This window comes from Triplophysa dalaica, chromosome 21 (assembly GCF_015846415.1).
Source record: "Triplophysa dalaica isolate WHDGS20190420 chromosome 21, ASM1584641v1, whole genome shotgun sequence".
In the NCBI taxonomy this organism is placed as follows: Eukaryota; Metazoa; Chordata; class Actinopteri; order Cypriniformes; family Nemacheilidae; genus Triplophysa; species Triplophysa dalaica.
Window position 1 is genome coordinate 18,422,714 of NC_079562.1, and position 22,771 is coordinate 18,445,484.

Below are 22,771 nucleotides of genomic sequence, written 5' to 3' on the forward strand. Positions count from 1 at the left end.
CAACCATAAGAAATGTGCTGAAGGTTATGTATTTTCAATTGTAAAATTTGACAAAATGTAAAATTCTCTTAACAAAATTATTATTCATTATTATTATTATTATACTGAATGTTGAGCTTATCCGCAGCGTACATACTGCACAAAATAGATGCTGAGAAAATGACCTCCTCCAACTGAATGAAAGCTGTGCACCTTTTGTTGACGCTAGATATGTTTGCAACGTCACAAAATTGTAACCGGTATGTTCGCGGCTGTGTGTGACACGGGACCTGAATGGCAGGATGGGTGTATAATTGTGGCCGTTAATGTTCACCTCATACCAGGTCGCCAAAAATAAAACAATGCATGGGAAACGGCTTTGGCGTGTTAGTTGCAGTGTGTGACGTCCTATGTAACAAGCTTATGTTAACAAGCTAATGTTTACTAGCTAAGTAACTGTAGTGGAGTAGGCGGGGCGAGACCGTGGTTTGAGACCGCTGAATAATTGTGAATTTTTAGATTAGATTAGATTAGATTCAACTTTATTGTCATTACACATATACAAATACAGTGTAACGAAATGTACAGTTGAAAGAAAAAGTATGTGAACCCTTTGGGCTTACTTGGATTTCTTCATAAATTGGTCATAAAATGTGTTCTTATCTTCATCTAAGTCACAACAATCGAGAAACACAGTCTGCTTAAACTAATACCGCACAAACATTATACGTTTTCATGTTTTTATTGAACACAACATGTAAACATTCATAGTGCAGGGTGGAAAAAGTATGTGAACCTTTGGGTTTAATAACTGGTTGACCCTCCTTTGGCAGCAATAACCTCAACCAAACGTTTCCTATAGTAGCAGATCAGACCTGCACAACGGTCAGGAGAAATTTTGGACCATTCCTCTTTACAAAAGTGTTTCAGTTCAGCAATATTCTTGGGATGTCTAGTGTGAATCGCTCTCTTGAGGTCATGCCACAGCATCTCAATCGGGTTGAGGTCAGGACTCTGACTGGGCCACTCCAGAAGGCGTATTTTCTTCTGTTGAAGCCATTCTGTTGTTGATTTACTTCTATGCTTTGGGTCGTTGTCCTGTTGCATCGTCCAACCTCTGTTAAGCTTCAGTTGGCGGACAGATGGTCTTAAGTTTTCCTGCAAAATGTCTTGATAAACTTTGGAATTCATTTTTCCATCGATGACAGTAATCCGTCCAGGGCCTGAGGCATCTACATTGCAGTAGATGAGTTAGTGCAGTTATTGAAGTTACAGTGCAGTAGATGCGTTAATGCGGTTATTAAGGTTACAGTGCAGTAGATGAGTTAGTGCAGTTATTGAAGTTACAGTGCAGTAGATGCGTTAATGCGGTTATTAAGGTTACAGTGCAGTAGATGAGTTAGTGCAGTTATTGAAGTTACAGTGCAGTATATGCGTTAATGCGGTTATTAAGGTTACAGTGCAGTAGATGAGATAATGCAGTTATTGAAGTTATAGTGCAATAGATGAGTAGATGCAGTTAGTTATGCAATAAATGCAGTAATGCTGTCGTGAACGTGGGTGGTGAGGGACAGAGGAGGAGAACCCATGTGCAGGCACAGACAAGGTGGATGAAGGGGTTAACAAAGATATTTATTAAACAATAAACACAAAACAAAAACCCACGATGGGGTAAAACAGGACAGGGATATATTTAACTTTAACAATAAACTAGGACACTGACTAACTCAACTAAGAAAACAAACACTTGATTTAAACACCACATAAACAAAACTTACTAAACAAAGAGGAGACAGCAACATCAGACACGGTATATTATACAGCTTAGACGAGGGACCAGGTATCACATACAGGTACAGGTACAATGCACGAGCACAAGACAAAGAACACAAGGGTGTTTTATAGGGGAACAAACACAGGATCATAACGAGCAACAGGTGCTGGGGGTTAGCACTAAGGAGAGGCTGACGAGGAACGAGAAGGGCGGGGCCAAAGACGAGACACGAGAAAGAACTATGTCTTTCTCACATAAAACCATCAGGCAATGCCATGGCTACACTCAAGACAGGAAAAAAACATGACATGATAGTGGAACCATGACAAATGCAATAGATGAGTTACAGTGCAGCAGAGAAGTTGGTGCAGTTATTGAAGTTACAGTGCAGTATATGTGGTAATGCAGTTATGAAAGTTAGAGTGCAGTAGATGAGGTAATGCAGGTATGAGAGTAGTACATTAGTGCAAATGAGCATTCAGTGTAATATTCCTGGTGTGCAAGTGAGCAGTATAGAGTGCAAATGATGCTATGTGTGTGTAAACAGTCCGGTAGAGCAGATAACATGAAGTACTGGTGTGTACAGTTCAGTCATGCATGGCAGCCCTGTAGTGCAATGTGAACAATGTAATAGCAGCATTACAGTTAAAGTTATGAGGGGTAGTGGAATCAGTGGGGAGCAGAGTTCAATAATGAAACAGTTCTGGGAAAAAAGCTGTTTCCTAGTCTGCTGTTTCTTGCCCGGAGGCACCTTAAACGCCTACCGGAAGGCAGGAGAGTAAACAGTCTATGAGCAGGGTGAGAGGAGTCCTTGAGAATGCTGCGAGCTCGACGCAGACAGCGTTTCTTTTGGATGTCCTCAATGGAAGGGAGTGTAGTTCCTGTGATGCGCTGGGCTGTTTTCACCACCCGCTGCAGTGCCTTGCGCTCAGCAACAGAACAGCTCCCGTACCAGACTGTGACACAGTTGGTCAGGATTCTCTCTATCGTGCAGCGATAGAAGTTCACAAGGATAGTTGAAGACAGTTTGTTCTTCTTCAGTGTCCTCAGAAAGAAGAGACGCTGGTGCGCCTTCTTGACCAGGCATGAGGTGTTGGTTGTCCAGGACAGGTCCTCCCAAATATAGATCCCCAGAAACTTAAAACTAGAAACACGTTCAACAGCCGTCCCGTTAATGTGGATGGGGTCGTGTGTGCCTCCTTTCACCTTCCTGAAGTCCACGATGATCTCCTTTGTTTTGGAGGTGTTAAGGAGCAGGTTGTTGTTTGAGCACCATCTGGCCAGGTGCCGTACCTCCTCCCTGTAAGCAGTCTCATCGTTGTTGCTGATGAGACCAATCACTGTTGTATTGTCTGCGAACTTGATGAATGAGTTAGTTCCATTCACAGGCTTGCAGTCGAGTGTGAAAAGGGAGTAGAGAAAGGGGCTCAGTACGCAGCCCTGTGGTACACCAGTGTTGAGGGTGATGGTGGTGGAGCAGTTGTGGCCTACCCTAACAAGCTGAGGCCTGTTCGTCAGGAAGTCCATAATCCAGTTGCAGGTTGAATTGTTAATGCCTAGGTTTCCAAGTTTGATGATTAGCTTGGAAGGGATGACGGTATTGAATGCAGAGCTGAAGTCTACAAACAGCATGCGTGCATAAGTGTCCTTATTATCCAGATGTGTGAGCACGGAGTGCAGCGCCATGAACACCGCATCATCTGTGCTCCTGTTGCTACGGTAGGCAAATTGGTATGGGTCCAGTGTGGATGGTAAAGAGTCTTTTAGTTGTGACAGGACCAGGCGCTCAAAGCACTTCATAACAATGGGTGTGAGTGCTACAGGGACTGTAGTCATTCAGGCATGTCGGGCTGGAATGTTTTGGAATGGGCACAATGGAGGTGGATTTGAAACATGCTGGAACCACTGCTTTGGCGAGGGACAGGTTGAAGATATCCGTGAAGACCCCAGCGAGCTGCTCCGCACATGCCCTGAGTACGTGACCAGGGATGCCATCAGGACCAGCAGCCTTGCGTGCATTTATCCGGCTTAGTGCAGTGTAAACATCTGTGGAGTTTAGTGTGATGATTGGGTGGTCAGTAGAAGGTTTGAGCCTGGTGGCGGGTTCCTTATTGTCTTTCTCAAAGTGTGCATAAAAGTCATTAAGCTCGTTCAGAAAGGCAGCATCTGTGGCTATGGGGATGGAGTGGTTGGGTTTGTAGTCACTAATAGCCTGGTTGCCCTGCCACATGCGTCGAGGGTCAGAATTGGTAAAATGCTCCTCTAGCTTCATCTTGTAGCAGTGCTTGGCCTTTTTGATGCCCCTCTTCAGATTTGCCCTGGAAGTACTATAGGCCTGTGCATCACCTGATCTGAAGGCGGTGTTGCATGCTTTCAACAGGAGGCGCACTTCCTTGTTCATCCATGGCTTCTGATTCGGGTATATGGTGATCTGCTTTTGAGCTGTGACACTATCAATGGTGGTATTGATGGGTGAGGAACAAATAAAGGTGATCAGATTGACCCAGGTGGGGGAGGGGGGTCGCGGTGTAAGCTTTAGCCATGTTTGTATAGACATGATCCAAAGTTTTGTTTCCTCTTGTGTGACAGGAAACATGCTGGTGAAATTTAGGGAGCACTGTCTTTAAGTTAGAGTGATTAAAATCTCCCGCAACATTTAATGCAGCCTCCGGGTGAGCAGTCTGTTGTTTACTGATGGCTGCATGAAGTTCTTTCATAGCAAGCTTGGCATCAGCATCCGGTGGAATATAAGCTGCCGTTATAACTGTGGAAGTGAATTCCCGTGGCAGATAAAACGGTCTAAATTTAACCATGAGAAACTCAAGGTTAGCCGACATGCTGCTGCTCGGTCCTCAACCAGCCGGGGAACTCTCCTTCGCAGTGCCTTGCGGTGGCCCTGGGCCCTCGGTGGACGGCTCGATTGTCCGCCCCCTGGCGGCCGGCGGTGGCTCCTCCTTTAGCAGGGAGTCGGGCGTGTTCCCCGTCCCCTGCTCCTCCCCCTTGGGCAGACGGACACAGGCTTCGGCTTCTGCCAGGCGGTGGCCGCACTCGGCACGGTGCTAAACTCGGCAGGTAAGTGGATCTCGCGCGCCAGAGTTGAGATCCACTGCTATAGGCTACCCACCTTTCTTGGTGAAAAACTGGGTTACAGTTTGACACACTTTCCTTTATCCTTCCAATCTCTCTTTAAACGCTTCCCTTTTTTGAAAACCAGATTTGGATTTAACGTTTCTGGGCAACATTGTGGTCACTGTAGTTCTGGCCCATTTACTTACTAAACACCGTCACTGAGAGTGCTAAGGCAGGACCAAACCATTTCTTATATTAGTATTATTATATAAATATATATAATGAATGAGGATGGTTTGATAATTTTATATTAGTTTTTACCTATTTTTGGGGTAATCTATCCTATCAGCAAGTTAGGATCTACTCTTAGCCTTAAGGTGGCCATTCCCTGTCATGTCAATTTTCAAACTTTAGTTTGTGTGTAATGTTGCGGTTAGTGCATAAAAAATATCTGCAAAATGATAAAGCTCAAAGTTCAATGCCAAGCAAGATATTGTCTAAGGACTACAGCTGACGGCTGGAATCAGACTACAGCCCTATTCTACCCTGGTACATGATGTCACTATTCCTGGTTTTTGAAAAACCTCCACCCAAAGGAATAAACCAAAATAGGGGCGAGGCCTTCCTTAGAGAAGAGCCGCTGGAGTAGTGTTTGCTTATCAGAGATTGTAAACATTTGACTGAGCTACACACTTAACAACTTTCACTTTCATAACAGTTCTACAGCTGGTAAGAAGAATTCAGATACACAAATTCTAAGATAACCAACAGTCAAATAACAGCTTCATGACTTTAACATCGGCTGTGAAAGCTGTTCTGTGTAACACACTGATATTGTGTGTGTGCATACCTCTAAAACAATTCTATGAAACGTCTTTAGAAGTCATGCTTGCAAATGTCTCCTGGTCAATCTGCTTGTTTTATTATCCAATTTAGGTCCAATATAAAAAGGCAAAACTAGCGCTTCTGTTATTAGTGTTTATTATTATAACCTAATCTATACTTACCCAATCGGTCTGGTGTGATTTCCCTTGCAATAGTAGGAAAAATTTGCAATCTCTAACAAAGAATGACGTTTGCACATGCACTAGCAGACCACCGTTACACTTCAATCGATCCACATGTTTTTAAGCGATGAAGTGAAGTTGACACCATTGTTACTGTTTATTGCTTAAAGCCAAAGCTTATGAATACACGTGCACTGAGAGGGGCACCGACCAATCAAGCTCGCTGATATGGTATGGTTGGGACATCTTCACACACACACTCTAAGCGGGGAACCAATCACAACAGACTGGGTCAGCTTTACCAATCAGGGCTACGTTTCCCAAAGACCTTCTTAACGCTACATCGTTCCTTAGTTATACCTTAAGCTGTACCTTACTGTTAAGGTCCCGAAACCTTCTTAGTTAAGTATACCTTCTGTAAGTATACTTTCATAAGGTTGGTCTGGACCGCTCTTAGCTATACATTATCGCCTTTGATGGTTCATACCGCTATACAAAAAGATTTTCTACATTGCAGTTTGATTTCACATATAAAATGTAATATTATAATATAAAAACTTAGTTTTAATTTTAATTTTATTAATAAAATACTGGAGTTTAATACACTCAGTTTAGGCTATTGAAGTGTTTTCATAAATAATATTATAATACACTGATGGTTGTTAGCGTTTACGTAACGATAAATATGGTAAACACCATAACTAACCTGCAAAAGCCAGTCCCTTGCGAACGCCATGTCCGTGATGACTGTCAGTACAGGCTTAACAGTATGTCCACTACTATTCCACTGGAAGGTTACGTCTAGCTGCAACGCTCACTTGTGACTCGCTAGGCTAGTCAGTGTCACTCAGCTTGAGGTCGTAATAAGGCTCAGCGCTGTGGCGTGTAGAGATAGGGCCAAAGTCTGTCTCTCATCACAACGTCGAGAGACCGACGGAAGGGGAACGTCTCGGTTACGTCTGTAACCTTCGTTCCCTGATGGAGGGAACGAAGTGGGCAGGCCATTCGCCAAAGCCCTTTGGCGTTTTAGTTTTATGTCGGAGATGATAGGTTCTCAGAATCAAACCCCAGTCTGTCTCTCAACACAACGTCGAGAGACCGACTGAAGGGGAACTGATCCTTTCAAGAAAGCCAAAAGCAAGTTAATGTAGCTGGTTAACACAGAAAATGTATGGCAGTGAGGGTGCGGGATCAGAGACTTGCAAAATTATAAATACATAAATATACACAAACACACATATTTCTTTCTTATTTATACTATTTCAGTGAGACCTGATAAATGCAATTTCTACTATTTCTAAATCGTTTCTTTATAATAACATGTTTTCTCAATACTTTACCCACTCTTCAACACAAGGTAGAGTGAACAATTGGTTCTAGAGGTATCAATTTCAACCTATTCAACACCACCACCCTGGACAGCACCTTCTAATGTCGCACTTAAAAAGGTTTACCTTAAGTAACTTCAAAAGGTATACGGTACGCCTAGAAAAGGTATAAATTAAGTTATTGTGTACCTTTAGAGTCTTCGTAGCGCACTAAGAGACAAGTTCTTATTGCGTTTGCAGTTCGCATTAAAAACATTCTGCTAGAGCTTGATGCTATGATTTTGCGCACGTGGCGTGCGGATGCATAGGCTACAAGGAGTTAAATTCAATTCAATTCAAGTTTATTTATATAGCGCTTTTCACAATGTGTATTGTTTCAAAGCAGCTTTACAGGGACAAACAGGAAAAACAGAAAAATTAAAACACAGCACAGGGCATGGTATTTATACAACGAGTAAGATCATTCTAATAAATAATATCTAATTTCTAATTAAATAAATAAATGAATGAATAAATAAATGTTAGTCTCCCGGTGAGCAGGCCAACACTGCCCTGCTGTGGCGAGGAACCCAAACTCCAATGATTGATTAAAGGAGAAAAAAACCTCGGGAGAAACCAGGCTCAACTGGGAGGGCCAGAACCCCTCTGACGTGTAATAGCTGCACTCAAACTGGTGACATGTGATTTTAGTTTAGCATTTAATACCAAATATTGTAACTTCAGCATTAATAAGACAAATAGTCCGTATTTACTCTTGGCTGGTGGTGGAATTGCCTTAGATGGAGCTGGGATGGTCAGTAAATCTGCAGCTGTAGCTGGCGTAATCTCAAATTGGGGATGGGCATCTGTCGGTCGTCTGGACATGGTTGAACTTCAAGTTCAGATGCGAAACCCTCTAAAAGCAAACGCCATCAAACAATTGATTATTATGTTAAGTGAATGCTTTCCACACATAGTAAACGTTAGCCTACTCAAATAATTTTGCTTCGAAACCTACTAAAAACCACACTCTGGGGGGATTGTGGTGATGCTGCATAATTTAAATAATTGTAACTTTAATAATGTGTCTGCCCTGCGATGGGTTGACACTCCATCCAGGGTGTATCCTGCCTTGATGCCCGATGACTCCTGAGATAGGCACAGGCTCCCCGTGACCCGAGGTAGTTCGCATAAGCGGTAGAAAATGGAATGGAATGGAACTATAATAATGCATGAAATTTGCTTCATCTTGGGACAAATAATGAAATAAATCGGTCTCATCAATTTTGAACATGGGGAAAACACACATATGCGTTCCCTTTCAGTGTTTTCTTTATTATCTTAAACGAATAAGTTTTATTGCAATATTAATATACTTTATGGTAGGGCTGCAGGTTCCGAGCTCGCTGATTCCATCCGATCCCGGTACGCTCCCGCCCCCCAATAGGGGCAAGTGCGCCGAGCTCGGAAACGGCCGAACCCAGAACTCACCCCCCAAAAAGTGCAAGGATATGAGTTGGACAGCAGCCAGGTAGCGCATACACCCCAAAAACAACTGCTGAGAGAAAGGCTTCCTGGATGGTGGCTTGCGGTCGCCATGACTGGGCGGTCGCTGTGGCGACGTTGGCTTTGAGTATGAAAGGCGTTTTGCTGAGGCAGAGCATGGGTAGGAAGCAGTGGTCCCCTGCTTGGCATTGCTGTAGCAATGATGGCTTCAAGATGCGTGACATCTGCTGCGGCAGAGTAAGATTGGGAGCCCTGGGGTGGTCACTGCGGTGACTCCGGCTTCTAGCACGGATGGGGTGGAACACGTTCTGCTGCGGCAGAGAGAAGTATGAAGCAGTGGGCCCTTGTTTGGGCATTTGCTGCAGCAACGATGCCTGCGAATTGATTGGCTTCTACTGCAGTAGAGCACGAGTTTGAACCACGGGCCCCTGCAGGGTTGGTCGCTGTGGTGTTGCTGGCATGAGCGTGCATGGTCTCAGCTGCATCAGCGCGTGAATGGAGACGTGGCCTCTGTGTAAGTGAACTCTGCGGTGAAGCAAGCTTCCTGATGAAAGGCGTCTGCGGTCACTGCGCTGACTCCGGCTTCTAGCATGGGTGGGGGTTTGTACACGTTCTGCTGCGGCAGAGAGAAGTATGCATCAATGTTCCCCTGTTGGAGGCCCGGTGCTGCGATGATGTCTACTTGCTGCTGACATTAACTGCTGTAGAGCAAAGGTTGGAAACCCAGAGGTGATCACTGCGGTGACACTGGCTCGTGGCTTGGGTGGGGGTGTGGAACACGTTCTGCTGCGGCAGAGAGAAGTTTTGAAGCCATGGTACCCTTCTAGTATGGGGGAGGGGGGGTTGGGGGAAAACACGTTCTGCTGCGGCAGAGAGAAGTATGAAGCTCGGGCCCCTGGTGGAGCGGTCGCTGCGGCGATACTGGCTTCGGGTATGATGAGGGAGGGGAGAAGCACAATACTTCGGAGGAAGGGGGAAGGGAAGCAGGCGAGGGATTTTATCAGAGGAAAGACATTCTGCGGAGGCAGAGTGAGGGATGAAGCACGGGCCCCTGCGGGGGCGGTCGCACAATACGATACTGGCTTCGGGGGAAGGGACAAGGGGAAGGAAACATGCAGGGAGGGGTCAGCTGGGGGTAGGAAAGACGTTCTGCTGCGGCAGAGTGAGGGATGAAGCACGGGCCCCTGCGGGGGCTGTAGCGTGGTGCGATACTGGCTTCTGGGGAAGAGGAAGGGGTAAGGGAAGCATGCGAGGGAATTTTGGGGAAGGGAAGACATTCTGCTGCGGCAGAGTGAGGGAGGAAGCACAATACTTCCGAGACAGGGTAAGGAAAACATGCGAGGGATTCTGTCAGGGGGGAGGAAAGACGTTCTGCGGCGGCAGAGTGAGGGATGAAGCACGGGCCCCTGCGGGGGCGGTCGCACAATACGATACTGGCTTCGGGGAAGGGGACAAGGGGAAGGAAACATGCAGGGAGGGGTCAGCTGGGGGTAGGAAAGACGTTCTGCAGCGGCAGAGTGAGGGATGAAGCACGGGCCCCTGCGGGGGCTGTCGCGTGGTGCGATGCTGGTTTCTGGGGAAGAGGAAGGGGTAAGGGAAGCATGCAAGGGAATTTAGGGGAAGGGAAGACATTCTGCTGCGGCAGAATGAGGGAGGAAGCACAATACTTCTGGGAAGAGGTAAGGGAGACAAACAGGGATACAGCTAGGGGGAAGAAAGACATTCTGCTGCGGCAGAGTGAGGGATGAAGCGGTCTGCTTCTGGGGAATGGGATGGGGGAAGGGGAGCATGCGAGGGAACAAATTACTGGGGGGGAAGGGTAAGCTCTGCTGCGGCAGAACATGCAGGAGCAAGTGGCATGGAGTGAAGGTGCCTCTGGTGAGGGGAGGCGCAGTGACGATGCTTCATCTGGGAAGAACTGCTTGGTGGGTGGAGGCTGATGTTGAACGAGGTGGGTGAGGAGAGTCCGGTGTGCTTTTCTGATGAGGGCAAGGTCGGTTGAATGCTTCAGAAGACCAACGGCCGAGCACTTGGATCTGTGTGGTTGCCGCGCAAATGCGGAATGAATGGGTGGAGAATGGATCCGCTGGGATGCCTAGTTGTAACAGCACTAGGGTTGAGTCACGAATTTCGAATATTCGAATAGTATATTTAACTCTAGAATTTCGAATAGTGTGTGCGATCTTAAAAAATTTGCAGTGTTTTTACGTGTAACGCGTTCATGTAACCAAAGGGTGGCGCTGCCAATAACGACGCACCTAAAACCTAAAGGCTGTCAATCAAGAGACAGTAGAGCAAAACATTTTCCCACAAGAATTGGTAACCAAGTTACGCACACTGTAGACCCGCGTGACATAACGGAAACGATAAATTGAGACGATGTCAAAAATGTGTTCTGTGTGTGGGGGTCCTTTAATAAAATGAATGACAATAAAGCAGTGCAGCATGCAGTGCAAACTCTGGAATGCAAAGCTGACTTATCATGGATACACAACTACGATGCAGAATCATATGAGGGTGAAGCACCCAGCAGGTCCATCCACAGGTCAGCAATCAGTTGCTAGTTTATGGTCAGAACAACCAATTTGAATGCCAGACGGGCGGAACAAATAACGGCACTAACTAGCAAGATGATCGCTAAAGATATGATTCCGATCGGCTTTGTCGGAGGAGAGTGTTTTAAAAATCTTATGGAGTTTGTACAGCCTGAATTTACTGTTCCGTCTAGAAAAACCATCACTGCCAGACTGGAGAAACTTTTTCATGACAATAGAAACTGAAGCCTTTTGAGCTATTAATTCATGAAATCGCTCCGAACTGTTAATAAATGACGTCATTCGGTTAATATGTTTTAACGCGTATTAAGTCTGGTCTAAAATCTTTATGGCTTTAATATATTTTCTTTGATCAATCGCACTGTTTTTTAGTTGGTATAAATGTGCATGCTCATATTTTACAAGGTAATGTTCTAGCATTATAAGAGGTTGATTCTGATCGACGTACTGATAAAAAGTGCAGTCATTCGGTTGTTAATATATTAATGTTTCAGCAGGTTATTTTAATGTATTGCTTTATGTAAGATTGCCTATTCCATAATACATAGAGCAGTGTGCCGTCATACGGCTTTAAAGCGTAAATGTTCTCTCTCTCTCTCCGTCTGTGTGTGTATAATACTGTAAATGCGTCCATGTGGGGGAGGGGTGCGAATTTCGAATAATTTTCGAATAGTTCTCATCGATCTTCGAATATTATTTTTGCTTTAAATGCCCATCCCTAAACAGCACCGATTTTAAATGTTTTAGATGAACCAAAAACAAGAAGCGGGGCGATCAGAATCGTCCATGAAGAGAGGGTCAGATGGATATGTAACCTGTGACGTCCTGAAGGGGATGTATGCTGCCAGGGTTTGGAACGGCTGGATAGGTGAGCAGATGACCTCGTCTGGCCTGGTCTGTCTCGCTTGCTTGCTTGCTATGCTTGATCAAGAACGTGATTGTGTCAGAATGGAGTATGGATAATTCAGAAATGGTAAGATGAACTAAAGGGTCGAAGTGAGATGTAGTAGTGAATTCCAACCTTGCGAAGATTAGAGATTAATTTGGTTAGGACCTCTAAGGTGACGGGTTGTCTAGCATCTTGGGGAGTGGGTTGGGTTCTCTGGATGGCCTTGAGGAACATGGATGTCTGAGAACTTCCTATGTCTGTGGAAGGTGCGTTGAACATCAATTGTGAAAAATTGGATCCCACTCAAGTAACCTTTGATGGAGCTGGCTTGGAGATGCTTCGTGTTATTGAGGAAGGATATGAATGAAGTGATGGAGAGGAGGGAAGAATCCGGGAAGGGGATGTTGTATGAGAGGTGAAACATTTTGAAGTTCCTCCAAGCCGTGAGGTATGTCCGTTGGGTCCTGTGAGAAACGGCATGGATGATTGAGTTTCTGGAAGCTGTTAGCGAGGTATTTAGAGGATGATTTCATTGAATATTAAGGCCGAATGGGGAGGGACCGGCATGGATGATTGGTCTGCCTCTGGTGCAAGCAGCCTGAATTTCTGCTAAAATCTGCACCCTGATGCTGTTAGAGACCGGAGGAGGTTCCAGAACCGGAGCGTTTAAAGGCATCGGAGAGGGGACAGCAGTTCCAAAAGAATGCTAAGACGTTGCCTGAGTCGCAGAGATGAGGGTAGTTGTGGCTTCTGGAGCTTCCTCAGGCCGGTGACGGCATCCTGGCAAGCGACGACTGTTAGTAGCGGATACGCTAGCCATGAGGCGACTGCTTGGCTAGGTGGAGGAGTGATGTTTAGCGGGTAAACGGACCGGACAGTGCTGTTGCAGGCCACCTCGAGCTGTGCTGGCGGTTGCCGTGCGAGGGCAACTGGCATGGACAATGGCTCACCTGGAGCGCTGCCTAGCCTAGCCGACTTGTGGGATGCTCATGTATCTTTAAGTTGATGTGCGCACTGTGGGTTCAAAAACAATTAATTATTTCAGAGTTAACATTGTGAATGCGTTGCGATTCCAAGATGCGGTTCTGTTCAGGTTGGCAGACGGGATACCATAGAGATCTTGCGGTTAAGCAACTGGTAAATATACTGGCAGTATAACCCTACAGTTTGTAACAACCTCCACTACATGGCGCACAATCTAAACAACAGGCCATAGCTTGACGCTGTGAAGGCGCGTGGAATGATGGGATCTGTTGTCTTCACCGCTGACTGCCATCGATCAGACGGGAACGCAAAATCATGTTAGCGTATTAAGTAGAGCAATAAAGTTTATGGTTTTATTGCATATATTTGTGGTCCATGTATAAGTTACTGCTTTTAACAAGCTTGTGGCTAACTAGACCCTGGACACCACTTCCACCTTTGTCCAAGACACTGTGGTCATGCGGTTTCTACGTCAGAAAGGCGGTGACAAACACGATTTACAAGTAGAAAGAATAATTTGAGATATATATTTTGTTCAACAGAGTATTTTCTATATAAAACACTTGCTTGTGGTTTAGGGATAGTTTACTGCGAAATTGTTACAAACTGCACCTTTAACGGTTACGGGTGCGTGCGTTATTTGGGCAAGATGTAAATGGGAATGACAACCTGTGTAGAAACGCATCCCGTTGGATACGGACACATTTGTTAATCAGCAATCCCTTTCGGAAGTGCCGATTATGTTACTTATCTCCGAAAATTTTACAATAGTATGACTGACGTTCGCTGAACGGCACGGTTCCGTGCTAGCCAGCGATATGCAAATCTTGAGTGCAGTGGCGCCGCGGAATGACAGTGGATAAATCTAAATGTATTAAAAGACTGTACTCACCCAGCTTCTTGCATGACAGCGAGTTCGGCTGTTCAAACACTAGTAAATCAGTTTGTAATTATGTACATTCTTATGTATTGTGAATTATCGGAATTGAGTCATAGAATTTGGGGTTGATTAGAGTCAACGGTGCTGCATGGCTCGAGAGAGTGAATCGTTTCCCCCAAAATTATTGCACAGCCATTGAAACGTTGACGTGTTGACATTGAGCGTATCTTTATTGGATTGGGTCGAATCACGGCGATCTTGTGAGGCGTACTAGCATATGTTTACTGGTGCCGGCCTCTTCACGCTTGTTCCCCGTTAGCAGTGAGCAAACGTTAGCAGGGAGCTAGCGTTTGCAATTAGCCGGTGTTTAGCAGAGAGCTCGCGTTTGCAATGAGCAGGCGTTTAGGAGCGAGCTAGCGGTTGCAATGAGCAGGCGTTTAGCAGCGAGCTAGCGTGCCGGCAGCAATTGCATGTGGGAACGAACGTGGTGACTTGCGCGACGTAAACAAGCGGGGATGCGGATTCGCTTCCCTAATCTGCGGGAAGATGTAATTGGAAATGTTGCCTCACGGATCGACCCTGCAGCGTGACTGCATCGTTTGCAAACCCATATGATCCCTTGAATACCTTACGTCCTTCCTGTGATGTGTAGATGTGTAATCCTTTAGAGACGGCTTCAGGTAAGAATCTTTCTCTACTTATGTGCTGGTTCGCTTAAGCTGATAGGCTAGGGTCTATGATTGCTGACTGCGAACCAGCCGGTCTTAATTATATGCTCTGGCTTCTCCCGAACTTTGTTAATCTACAGTCATCCATTAACATCATTTATTTGTAATATTTGGCATTATTGCATGCTGGTTTTGATAACATGCATAGTCATTAAATGGATTTTGATCAATTTAAGGCCTTAAATGGCATTATAAAGCATTACATTTAAATTCTGAAGGCATTTAAACTATACAATTATATTAACAATTCATTTTGAATGAACTTTACAAGTGATTTGCTGTCGCCAAATTGTACATTTATGCGCTAAAAATACGGAACCAGTTTGGTAACTGCTGCAGGCTTGTGCAGATTTGGGGTAACGCTGGGTGTTTGGATAGTGGTGGGATGAGAAGTGCAAATTCCAGGAGAAGTGTCTGGAAGACGATGATTTTAAGACATGGTTGCAGCCCGTTCGGGGTCAACCAGGTTTTTGCAGTGTTTGCAAAAAGAAATTTAAGATAGGTACGATGGCTGTAAAGGCCATTAAATTACATATGCAGTCACAAATCGTCTATTAAGGTCACACAGTTTCAGCAATTTACTATGTCTAGTTACTTTAATGTGACCGACAAAGTACCCTCTGCTGCTACTAGTACTGCCACCACCACTATAAATGCTACAGCTACTGCTGCTGCCTCTTCCAAAGGAAGATCAAGCGACCTTCGAGCAATGTTTGGTTCGAATGCGACGCTGCAGGCAGAGGTGTTCTGGTGTCTTAACACTAAATTCACTTTTTTGCATACTTTAATTTGCAGCCTATAAGAGTTAAGAGGTTCAGAGTTTTTGCTTTACTGTTCAGAAATTGTTAGCTGATGAAGCTAATGTTTGTACTTTGGCAGTACAATTTACAGAGTTTGTTAGTGGCCTGATTTTATGTTTATAAATGTTTAAGCTGTCATCGGAGTGATTTCTAATTCAGGTTAGTCGTGGGCCCATTATGGGATTAACCAGTTTTTAAAATGGCATTAAAAAGGAATTAAAAAGCATTAAATTAAGTTAGATAATTTGTGATAACTGCAGAAACCCTGGTATGTGAATAAACGTAAGACTGTTTGAGTCAGACGATAAAGATCAATATGTTGTACAATTTATTTAGCCTCAAAGAATAAATAATGAGCAGCCTTGTTCTCAAAATTTTAAAATAATTTTTTATTTAATGAATTTCATCGATTATTATAAAGATAATACAATTAAATTGAAAAATGGAAATGGAAAAATATTTTAAATAAATAAATAGGTAGTGGGAGAACAGCAGCTACTAGATTACATTGAGTCGATCAGCAAGTGAGAGTTGAGGAGGTCAGCAGTGGAAATTCTTTAACAGGGAAACAAATACCAGAGCATGTGAGGATAAGAACAGACTTCAGTGATAACTGGATCATGGTTGAACGCTAGCTGCTCAGAGGTCCCTCACACAACTCAGATCATTTAGCGTGAGAAAAAAAAGTATATCTGTTGATACGGCTGGGCAATATTCCCCAAAAAGCATATCACGATCTTCAAAAGAAAGAATCTTGATCCACTGAATTGGACTATTTTATTCTAGTTTTAGTCGACGAAAACTGATGACATTTTAGTCTATTTTTAGTCAATGAAAATTGTATTGTAGTCTCTTATTAGGGATGTAATTTTATTTAACCCAGCTAGTATATAGTATAAGTATAAGTACCTGTAATACAATTCATTAAAAGGAAGGAAGGAGGCGGGAACCGGCAAACATTCAAAACATTTAATAAAGTAATATAACAGCCGGCGGCCCCTCACGGACGACCGCCGGCGAACAAAACATAAACATAACTATAAACACAAACATAACACAAGTTCGGGCCCGGTCCTCTCTCTTCGACGGTCCGGTCGCTCGTTCCTTTTATATGCTCCCTATCTCCTACGTGATTCGAGCCTGGTGTGCGCACAGCTGGCGCTAATTCACAATTACTCACCGGACTCGAACCACGGTCTCGCCTCGCCTACTCTACTACAGTACCTAGTAGCATAAACTAAATAAAAAAATTCTTAGCCAAACCTATTTCAAACAAGGTTATCTTATTATTAAGTTATACTGAATGCCAACTATATTATTGTTACCTTATAGAATACATTCATTCCAGAAACGGAAGACGCCCTGATTGGGAATCAATACGATTCAATTATGATTAGAGGGCTGCGATGTGATGATAAAACGATTCTTGAGGCATCCTTTCCCTATACAATTTTTTTTTCTTGCTGTGCGACTATTATAATCGAAGTATTTGTCATGATTTTACTTCAATTCAATTCAATTCAAGTTTATTTATATAGCGCTTTTTACAATGTGTATTGTTTCAAAGCAGCTTTACAGGGGCAAACAGGAAAAACAGAAAAGTTAAAACACAGCACAGTGCATGGTATTTATACAACGAGTAAGTTCATTCTAATAAATAACATCTAATTTCTAAATAAATAAATAAATGAATGAATGAATGCAGTCTCCCGGTGAGCAGGCCAACACTGCCCTGCTGTGGCGAGGAACCCAAACTCCAATGATTGATTAATGGAGAAAAAAACCTCGGGAGAAACCAGGCTCAACCGGGAGGGCCAGATCCCCTCTGACGTGTCATAGCTGCACTCAGACTGGTGACATGTGATTTTAGTTTAGCATTTAATACCAAATATTGTAACTTCAGCATTAATAAGACAAATAGTCCGTCTTTGCTCTTGGTTGGGGATGTAGTGGTCTGAGCTGGGATGGTCCGATGGTCATATTTCTCTTGGCAGCTGGTGGAATTGCCTTAGATGGAGCTGGGATGGTCAGTCAGTCTGCAGCTGTATCTGGTGTAATCTCAAATTGGGGAGGGCTTCTGTCGGTCGTCTGGACATGGTGGAACTTCTTCCTACCTCGGGATGGGCATGGGGATGGGCATCTGTCGGTCGTCTGGACATGGTGGAACTTCTTCCTACCTCGGGATGGGCATCCCGAGGCAGAGGCGGAAAGAGAATAAAGAGAATAATTAGCGTAGCTGCTGTTCATTAACTATGCATTAAGTGAAAGCTTGGCTGAAAAGATGTGTCTTTAATCTAGATTTAAATTGGGAGAGTGTGTCTGACCCTTGAATAGTATCAGGAAGGCTATTCCAGAGTTTAGGTGCTACGTATGAGAAAGCTCGTCCAGCTTTGGTGGATTTTGTTATTCTAGGTATTGTCAAAAGTCCTAAGTTTTGAGATCTCAGCGAGCGTGATGGGTTGTAACGTGATAAAAGCTCGGTTAAGTAAGTAGGTGCTAAACCGTTCAGGGCTTTGTAAGTAATTAAAATAATTTTAAAATCAATGCGATACTTAATGGGTAGCCAGTGAAGCGATGATAAAACTGGGGTTATGTGATCGTATTTTCTTGACCTAGTAAGAACTCTGGCAGCTGCATTCTGAACTAACTGTAGTTTGTTTATCGATGATACAGGACAACCACTAAGTAGAGCATTACAATAGTCAAGCCGTGAGGTCACAAATGCATGAATAAGCTTTTCTGCGTCTGCAACACATAAACTATTTCGTAATTTGGCAACATTTCTAAGGTGGAAGAAGGCTGTTTTTGTGATATTTGAGATGTGATTTTTAAATGACAGGTTGCCGTCTAATATAACGCCTAGGTCTTTAACTGTATTTGTTGGAGTAACAGTGCAGCTTTCAATTTGCAGGCTGTAATCGGAGATATTCGGTTTACTTAATTTTGGTGCTATAAGTAATATTTCTGTTTTGCTAGAGTTTAAAAGGAGGAAATTACTAGTCATCCAATGTTTTATGTCCTCGATGCACTCTGCCAGTTTGGATAGCTTAAAGGAATCATCTGGTCTTGATGAGATATATAGCTGAGTATCATCTGCATAACAGTGGAAGCTAATTCCATGTTTTCTAATAATGTTGCCGAGGGGCAGCATGTATATGGAGAAAAGCAAGGGTCCTAAAACCGATCCCTGAGGTAATCCATAATTGACTTGCGTAAGATTTGACGATTTCCCATTTAAATGGACGTATTGATATCGGTCTGTTAAGTAAGATCTGAACCATTGCAGTGCCTGTCCCTGAATACCGATATAATGGTGTAAACGATCTAGTAGTATTTTATGGTCTACAGTATCGAAAGCAGCACTAAGGTCAAGCAGGACTAAGAGTGAGATGTTTCCTTTATCTGAAGCAATAAGAAGGTCATTTGTAATTCTAACGAGCGCAGTTTCAGTGCTGTGATGCGGTCTAAAGCCAGATTGAAACTTTTCGTGCATGTCATTATTTTGTAGGAAGGTACACAGTTGAGTTGACACTACTTTTTCTAGTATTTTAGACAAGTACGGGAGATTTGAAATCGGTCTATAGCTTCCAAGTTCATTTGGGTCTAAATTTGGTTTTTTGTTAAGAGGCTTAATTACAGCCAGTTTAAAGGGTCCTGGGACATGTCCTAGATAAATAGACGAGTTGATTATGTTACAAATGGGCTCAATTACAGCAGGTAGTAACTCTTTTAATAAAGTAGTCGGAATGGGGTCTAATAAGCATGTCGTCGGTTTGGATGTTGCAATAATTTTAATTAAATCTTCCTGATTTATAGGAGAAAAACACTCTAGCTTTTCTTTTTGGGTGACGGTTGAAACTAATTCTTCCGACAAACTTGGAGGTTTGGTTTTAGCTATGTTGTCTCGTATTATTTCGATTTTCTCGGTAAAAAATTTCATGAATTCATTGCTACCAAGGTGCGGCGGAATACCCAGGTCAGGTGGAGTCTGTTTGTTTGTTAATTTAGCAATTGTACTAAATAAAAACCTTGGATTGTTTTTGTTATTTTCTATGAGGTTACGGAAGTGCTCGGCTTTTGCTGCTTTTAGTGCCTTTTTGTAACAGCTTGCGCTCTCTTTCCATGCAATTTTAAAGACCTCTAATTGGGTTTGTTTCCATTTTCGCTCCAGTTTACGCGTTTCTCTTTTTAGGGCGCGAGTGGTGTTATCATACCATGGTGCTATGTTCTTTTCATTTATCCTTTTTGACTTCATAGGTGCGACCGCTTCTAATGTATTGCCACTGTTGCTGGTCATGTCATCGAGCAATTTTATATTCGTTGGAAAGGTTATTAGAGAAGTCAGATCTGGCAAGTTCTTTACGAAACTATCTTTAGTAGTTGAGGTGATTGTTCTACCTTGTCGATAACGAGATATACAACTGATTTCTGCAGTGCGCAGTGTACATATTATAAGATGGTGATCGGAAACATCGTCGCTTTGAGGTATAATATCGATATTGGTTAGATCGGCTCCGTGAGATATAATCAAGTCTAGGGTATGATTAAGGCGATGAGTAGGTCTATTGATGTATTGTGTTACACCACAAGAGTCTAGTAGTTCTTTAAACGCCACAGCTAATGGATCGTTAGCACTGTCTACGTGGATATTAAAATCTCCAACAATCAGTACTTTATAGACGTTAACCAATAGATCCGATAAGAAGTCTGCGAACTCTATCAGAAAATTAGTGTAAGGCCCAGGGGGTCTATACACAGTAACCAATGTAAGAGAGACCAATGATTTTTTACTTTTGTTTGGAACTGTTATGTTCAACGCAAGCATTTCAAATGATTTAAATGTATGCATTGTTCTCCGAGTAACGGTAAGAAAGTCTCTAAAGATTGTTGCGACACCACCACCTCGACCAACCGGACGTGGCTCATGAATATAACCGTAGCTTGGAGGAGTAGACTCATTTAGACCGAAGTAATCATCTGGCTTAAGCCAGGTTTCAGTGAGGCAAAGTATATCAAAACTGTTGTCTGTGATCATTTCATTTACAATAACTGCTTTTGGATTTAGTGATCTAATATTAAGTAGCCCAAACTTTAGGCGTTGGTTTTGCTCATTAAATATATTGTCTTTTGGTTTAATCATGATAAGATTTTTTCTCTGACTTTTAAATAAATTATTATTTGGTTGTATTATTCGGGGGACAGACACAGTCTCTATGCATTTGAAAGCAGTAACATTCTTAACAGTTGGGTGAGAAGAACACAGACTGTAGTTAAAATTTGTACTTACTAGTCAAATGGTGCGTAGCGTCTTTGAGATGTTGTCAGACAGAATTTCCGCTCCAATGCTGCTGGGGTGCAGCCCGTCGGGGCGGAAAAGCCTAGGTCGCTCCCAGAACAGATCAAAATTATTTACAAAGAGCAGCTTCTGTTCAATACACCATGACATTAACCAATTATTAAGCATAAATAGTCTACTGAACTTTTCGTTCCCTCGTCGGTAAGTTGGAAGCGGCCCTGATACGATGATCCTCGCCGACGGCGATGCGTTGCGAACAGTATCGACCAGACTCCTGAAGTCCCTCTTCAGGATCTCCGACTGCCGCATTCTCACATCATTCACCCCCGCGTGCAGAACTACGGCTCCTACTCTTGCATCCTCCTTCAGAATCGCAGTTACCTGCGCAGACACATCTAGAACACGGGCGCCAGGAAAACAGTGAGTGCGCACATTACCTTCATTGAAGGAGGCGCGTACGTTCCGGACGATTGAGTCTCCGATGACCACAGCGTTGGATTTCGTCTCGCAGAGGGCGGCAAAGCGATTTCTCGTAGAAATCTCGGAGACCGGTCGCGGCGGTGGGGGAGAGGTCATCGCTCCGGTCCTGGATTTCGCCTTCCGCCGTGTGTGTGCAGGTGCAGGAGTGAAGTTCATTTCGGCTCGTCGTGATCTTGAAGCCTGGGCTCTGTGCATAGAAACACACGGAGTAGAAGTGATAGGAGTATTACAATCACGTCGAACACTTACCGCAACTTTGCGAGCGTCAGCCCGGGATGTTTCCATCGCCGTTTTACGTTCTCGCAGACGTGTTTGCCTCTCGAGTAGATCGTGGATCTGCTTCTCCAATACTTCCAGTTCTGACTGAAGTGCGAAGAAAGATTCATCATCTGCACTCAAAGGTAACGTTAAACACATATCTGAATCATTAGCCATTAGTGGTGTCATAATGAGAACAGTGAGTTAAGCAGTAAAGGCAATATTCAGAAACTAAAGGCTGGGAATGCTAACAGCCTGAGTGCTAATAGCGAATGATCGTATAAAACAAATCTATCTGTGCGTTATATGACGATATTTGGTATGGGATACACTTAAGGATAGGTTTAACCCTCTGTGAGTTATCAATTTACAATATAAATATTAAGAAATAACAGGAATAAACGATATATTTAGAAAAAGTTTGACGGAGCTCTGTCTCAAACCACGCTCTCTCAGCGAACAGGAAGTGATGAGGTCCAGGTGTGAAAGCTTTGAAGAAAATTGAGCAGATTTGCGACGACGAGCCCCTCTGGAGGAATTTTTTTACTTCCAATATCCTTTATTAATAAAACAAATAGATGTGCTTTCGCAAGTCAACTGGAAGGTTACATTTGCCAGTTTTACAAAGAACCAACAGTTAATGAGTGACTGCCCTCATTGCTCTTTAGTAGCATAAATAATGCAGTAAATTAATGCACTTTTTTTCTCATAGCACTGGTGCTAAAGTGGTTTAAAGTTTGGTAGCACAGGCCAAACAGTAGGAGCACAAGTATAAATTGTCAGTTGTCATCATTAAAAAAAAATATGCAAGTGCAGTTCATCATGAAAAGGCAGGTAACTGACAAAAGACATTCATGTTACATACAGATGAATAAATTATGGCCATATATTTAAACTGCAGAAAAAAAATTATGTACTATGGGGTTTTTGAACTTTTTGAACGAAAATAAAGAGACATTTTAGCATAGTTTTTATTTAGTAAACCACATTTAGTCTCGTTTTTATTTGTCAACAATATTGCATTATACATTTAATTATAGTCATCGTCACATGACCAGCATTTACATTGCGTCTCGTCTCATTTCGTCACGTGATAAAGGTTCGTTGACGACCATATTTCGTCATACTTTTCGTTGACGAAAGCAACACTAGTTGTATATTAACTTTTTTGCACATAGCACTAGTTTTGACTTTTATGTTATATACAAATGGATCAATTAGGGCTATATCATTTTAAGTTTACCCATTTTTTTTGTGTT

The 22,771-nt window shown here is 43.2% G+C and overlaps 2 protein-coding genes across 2 annotated transcripts in view; one reads left to right on the forward strand and one right to left on the reverse strand.

Moving 5' to 3' along the window:
* rbms2a (RNA binding motif, single stranded interacting protein 2a) overlaps positions 1 to 22,771 on the forward strand; it is a 62,993-nt gene that overhangs the window by 21,289 nt on the left and 18,933 nt on the right. The window lies entirely within an intron of this gene.
* Positions 19,799 to 22,002, reverse strand: LOC130410110 (uncharacterized). Its single transcript, XM_056734537.1, has 2 exons — positions 21,504 to 22,002; positions 19,799 to 21,441 (listed from the first exon to the last, which is right to left on the reverse strand). The coding sequence occupies exons 1-2, from the start codon at positions 21,641 to 21,643 to the stop codon at positions 20,769 to 20,771; spliced, it is 813 nt and encodes a 270-aa protein (XP_056590515.1). The 5' UTR covers positions 21,644 to 22,002; the 3' UTR covers positions 19,799 to 20,768.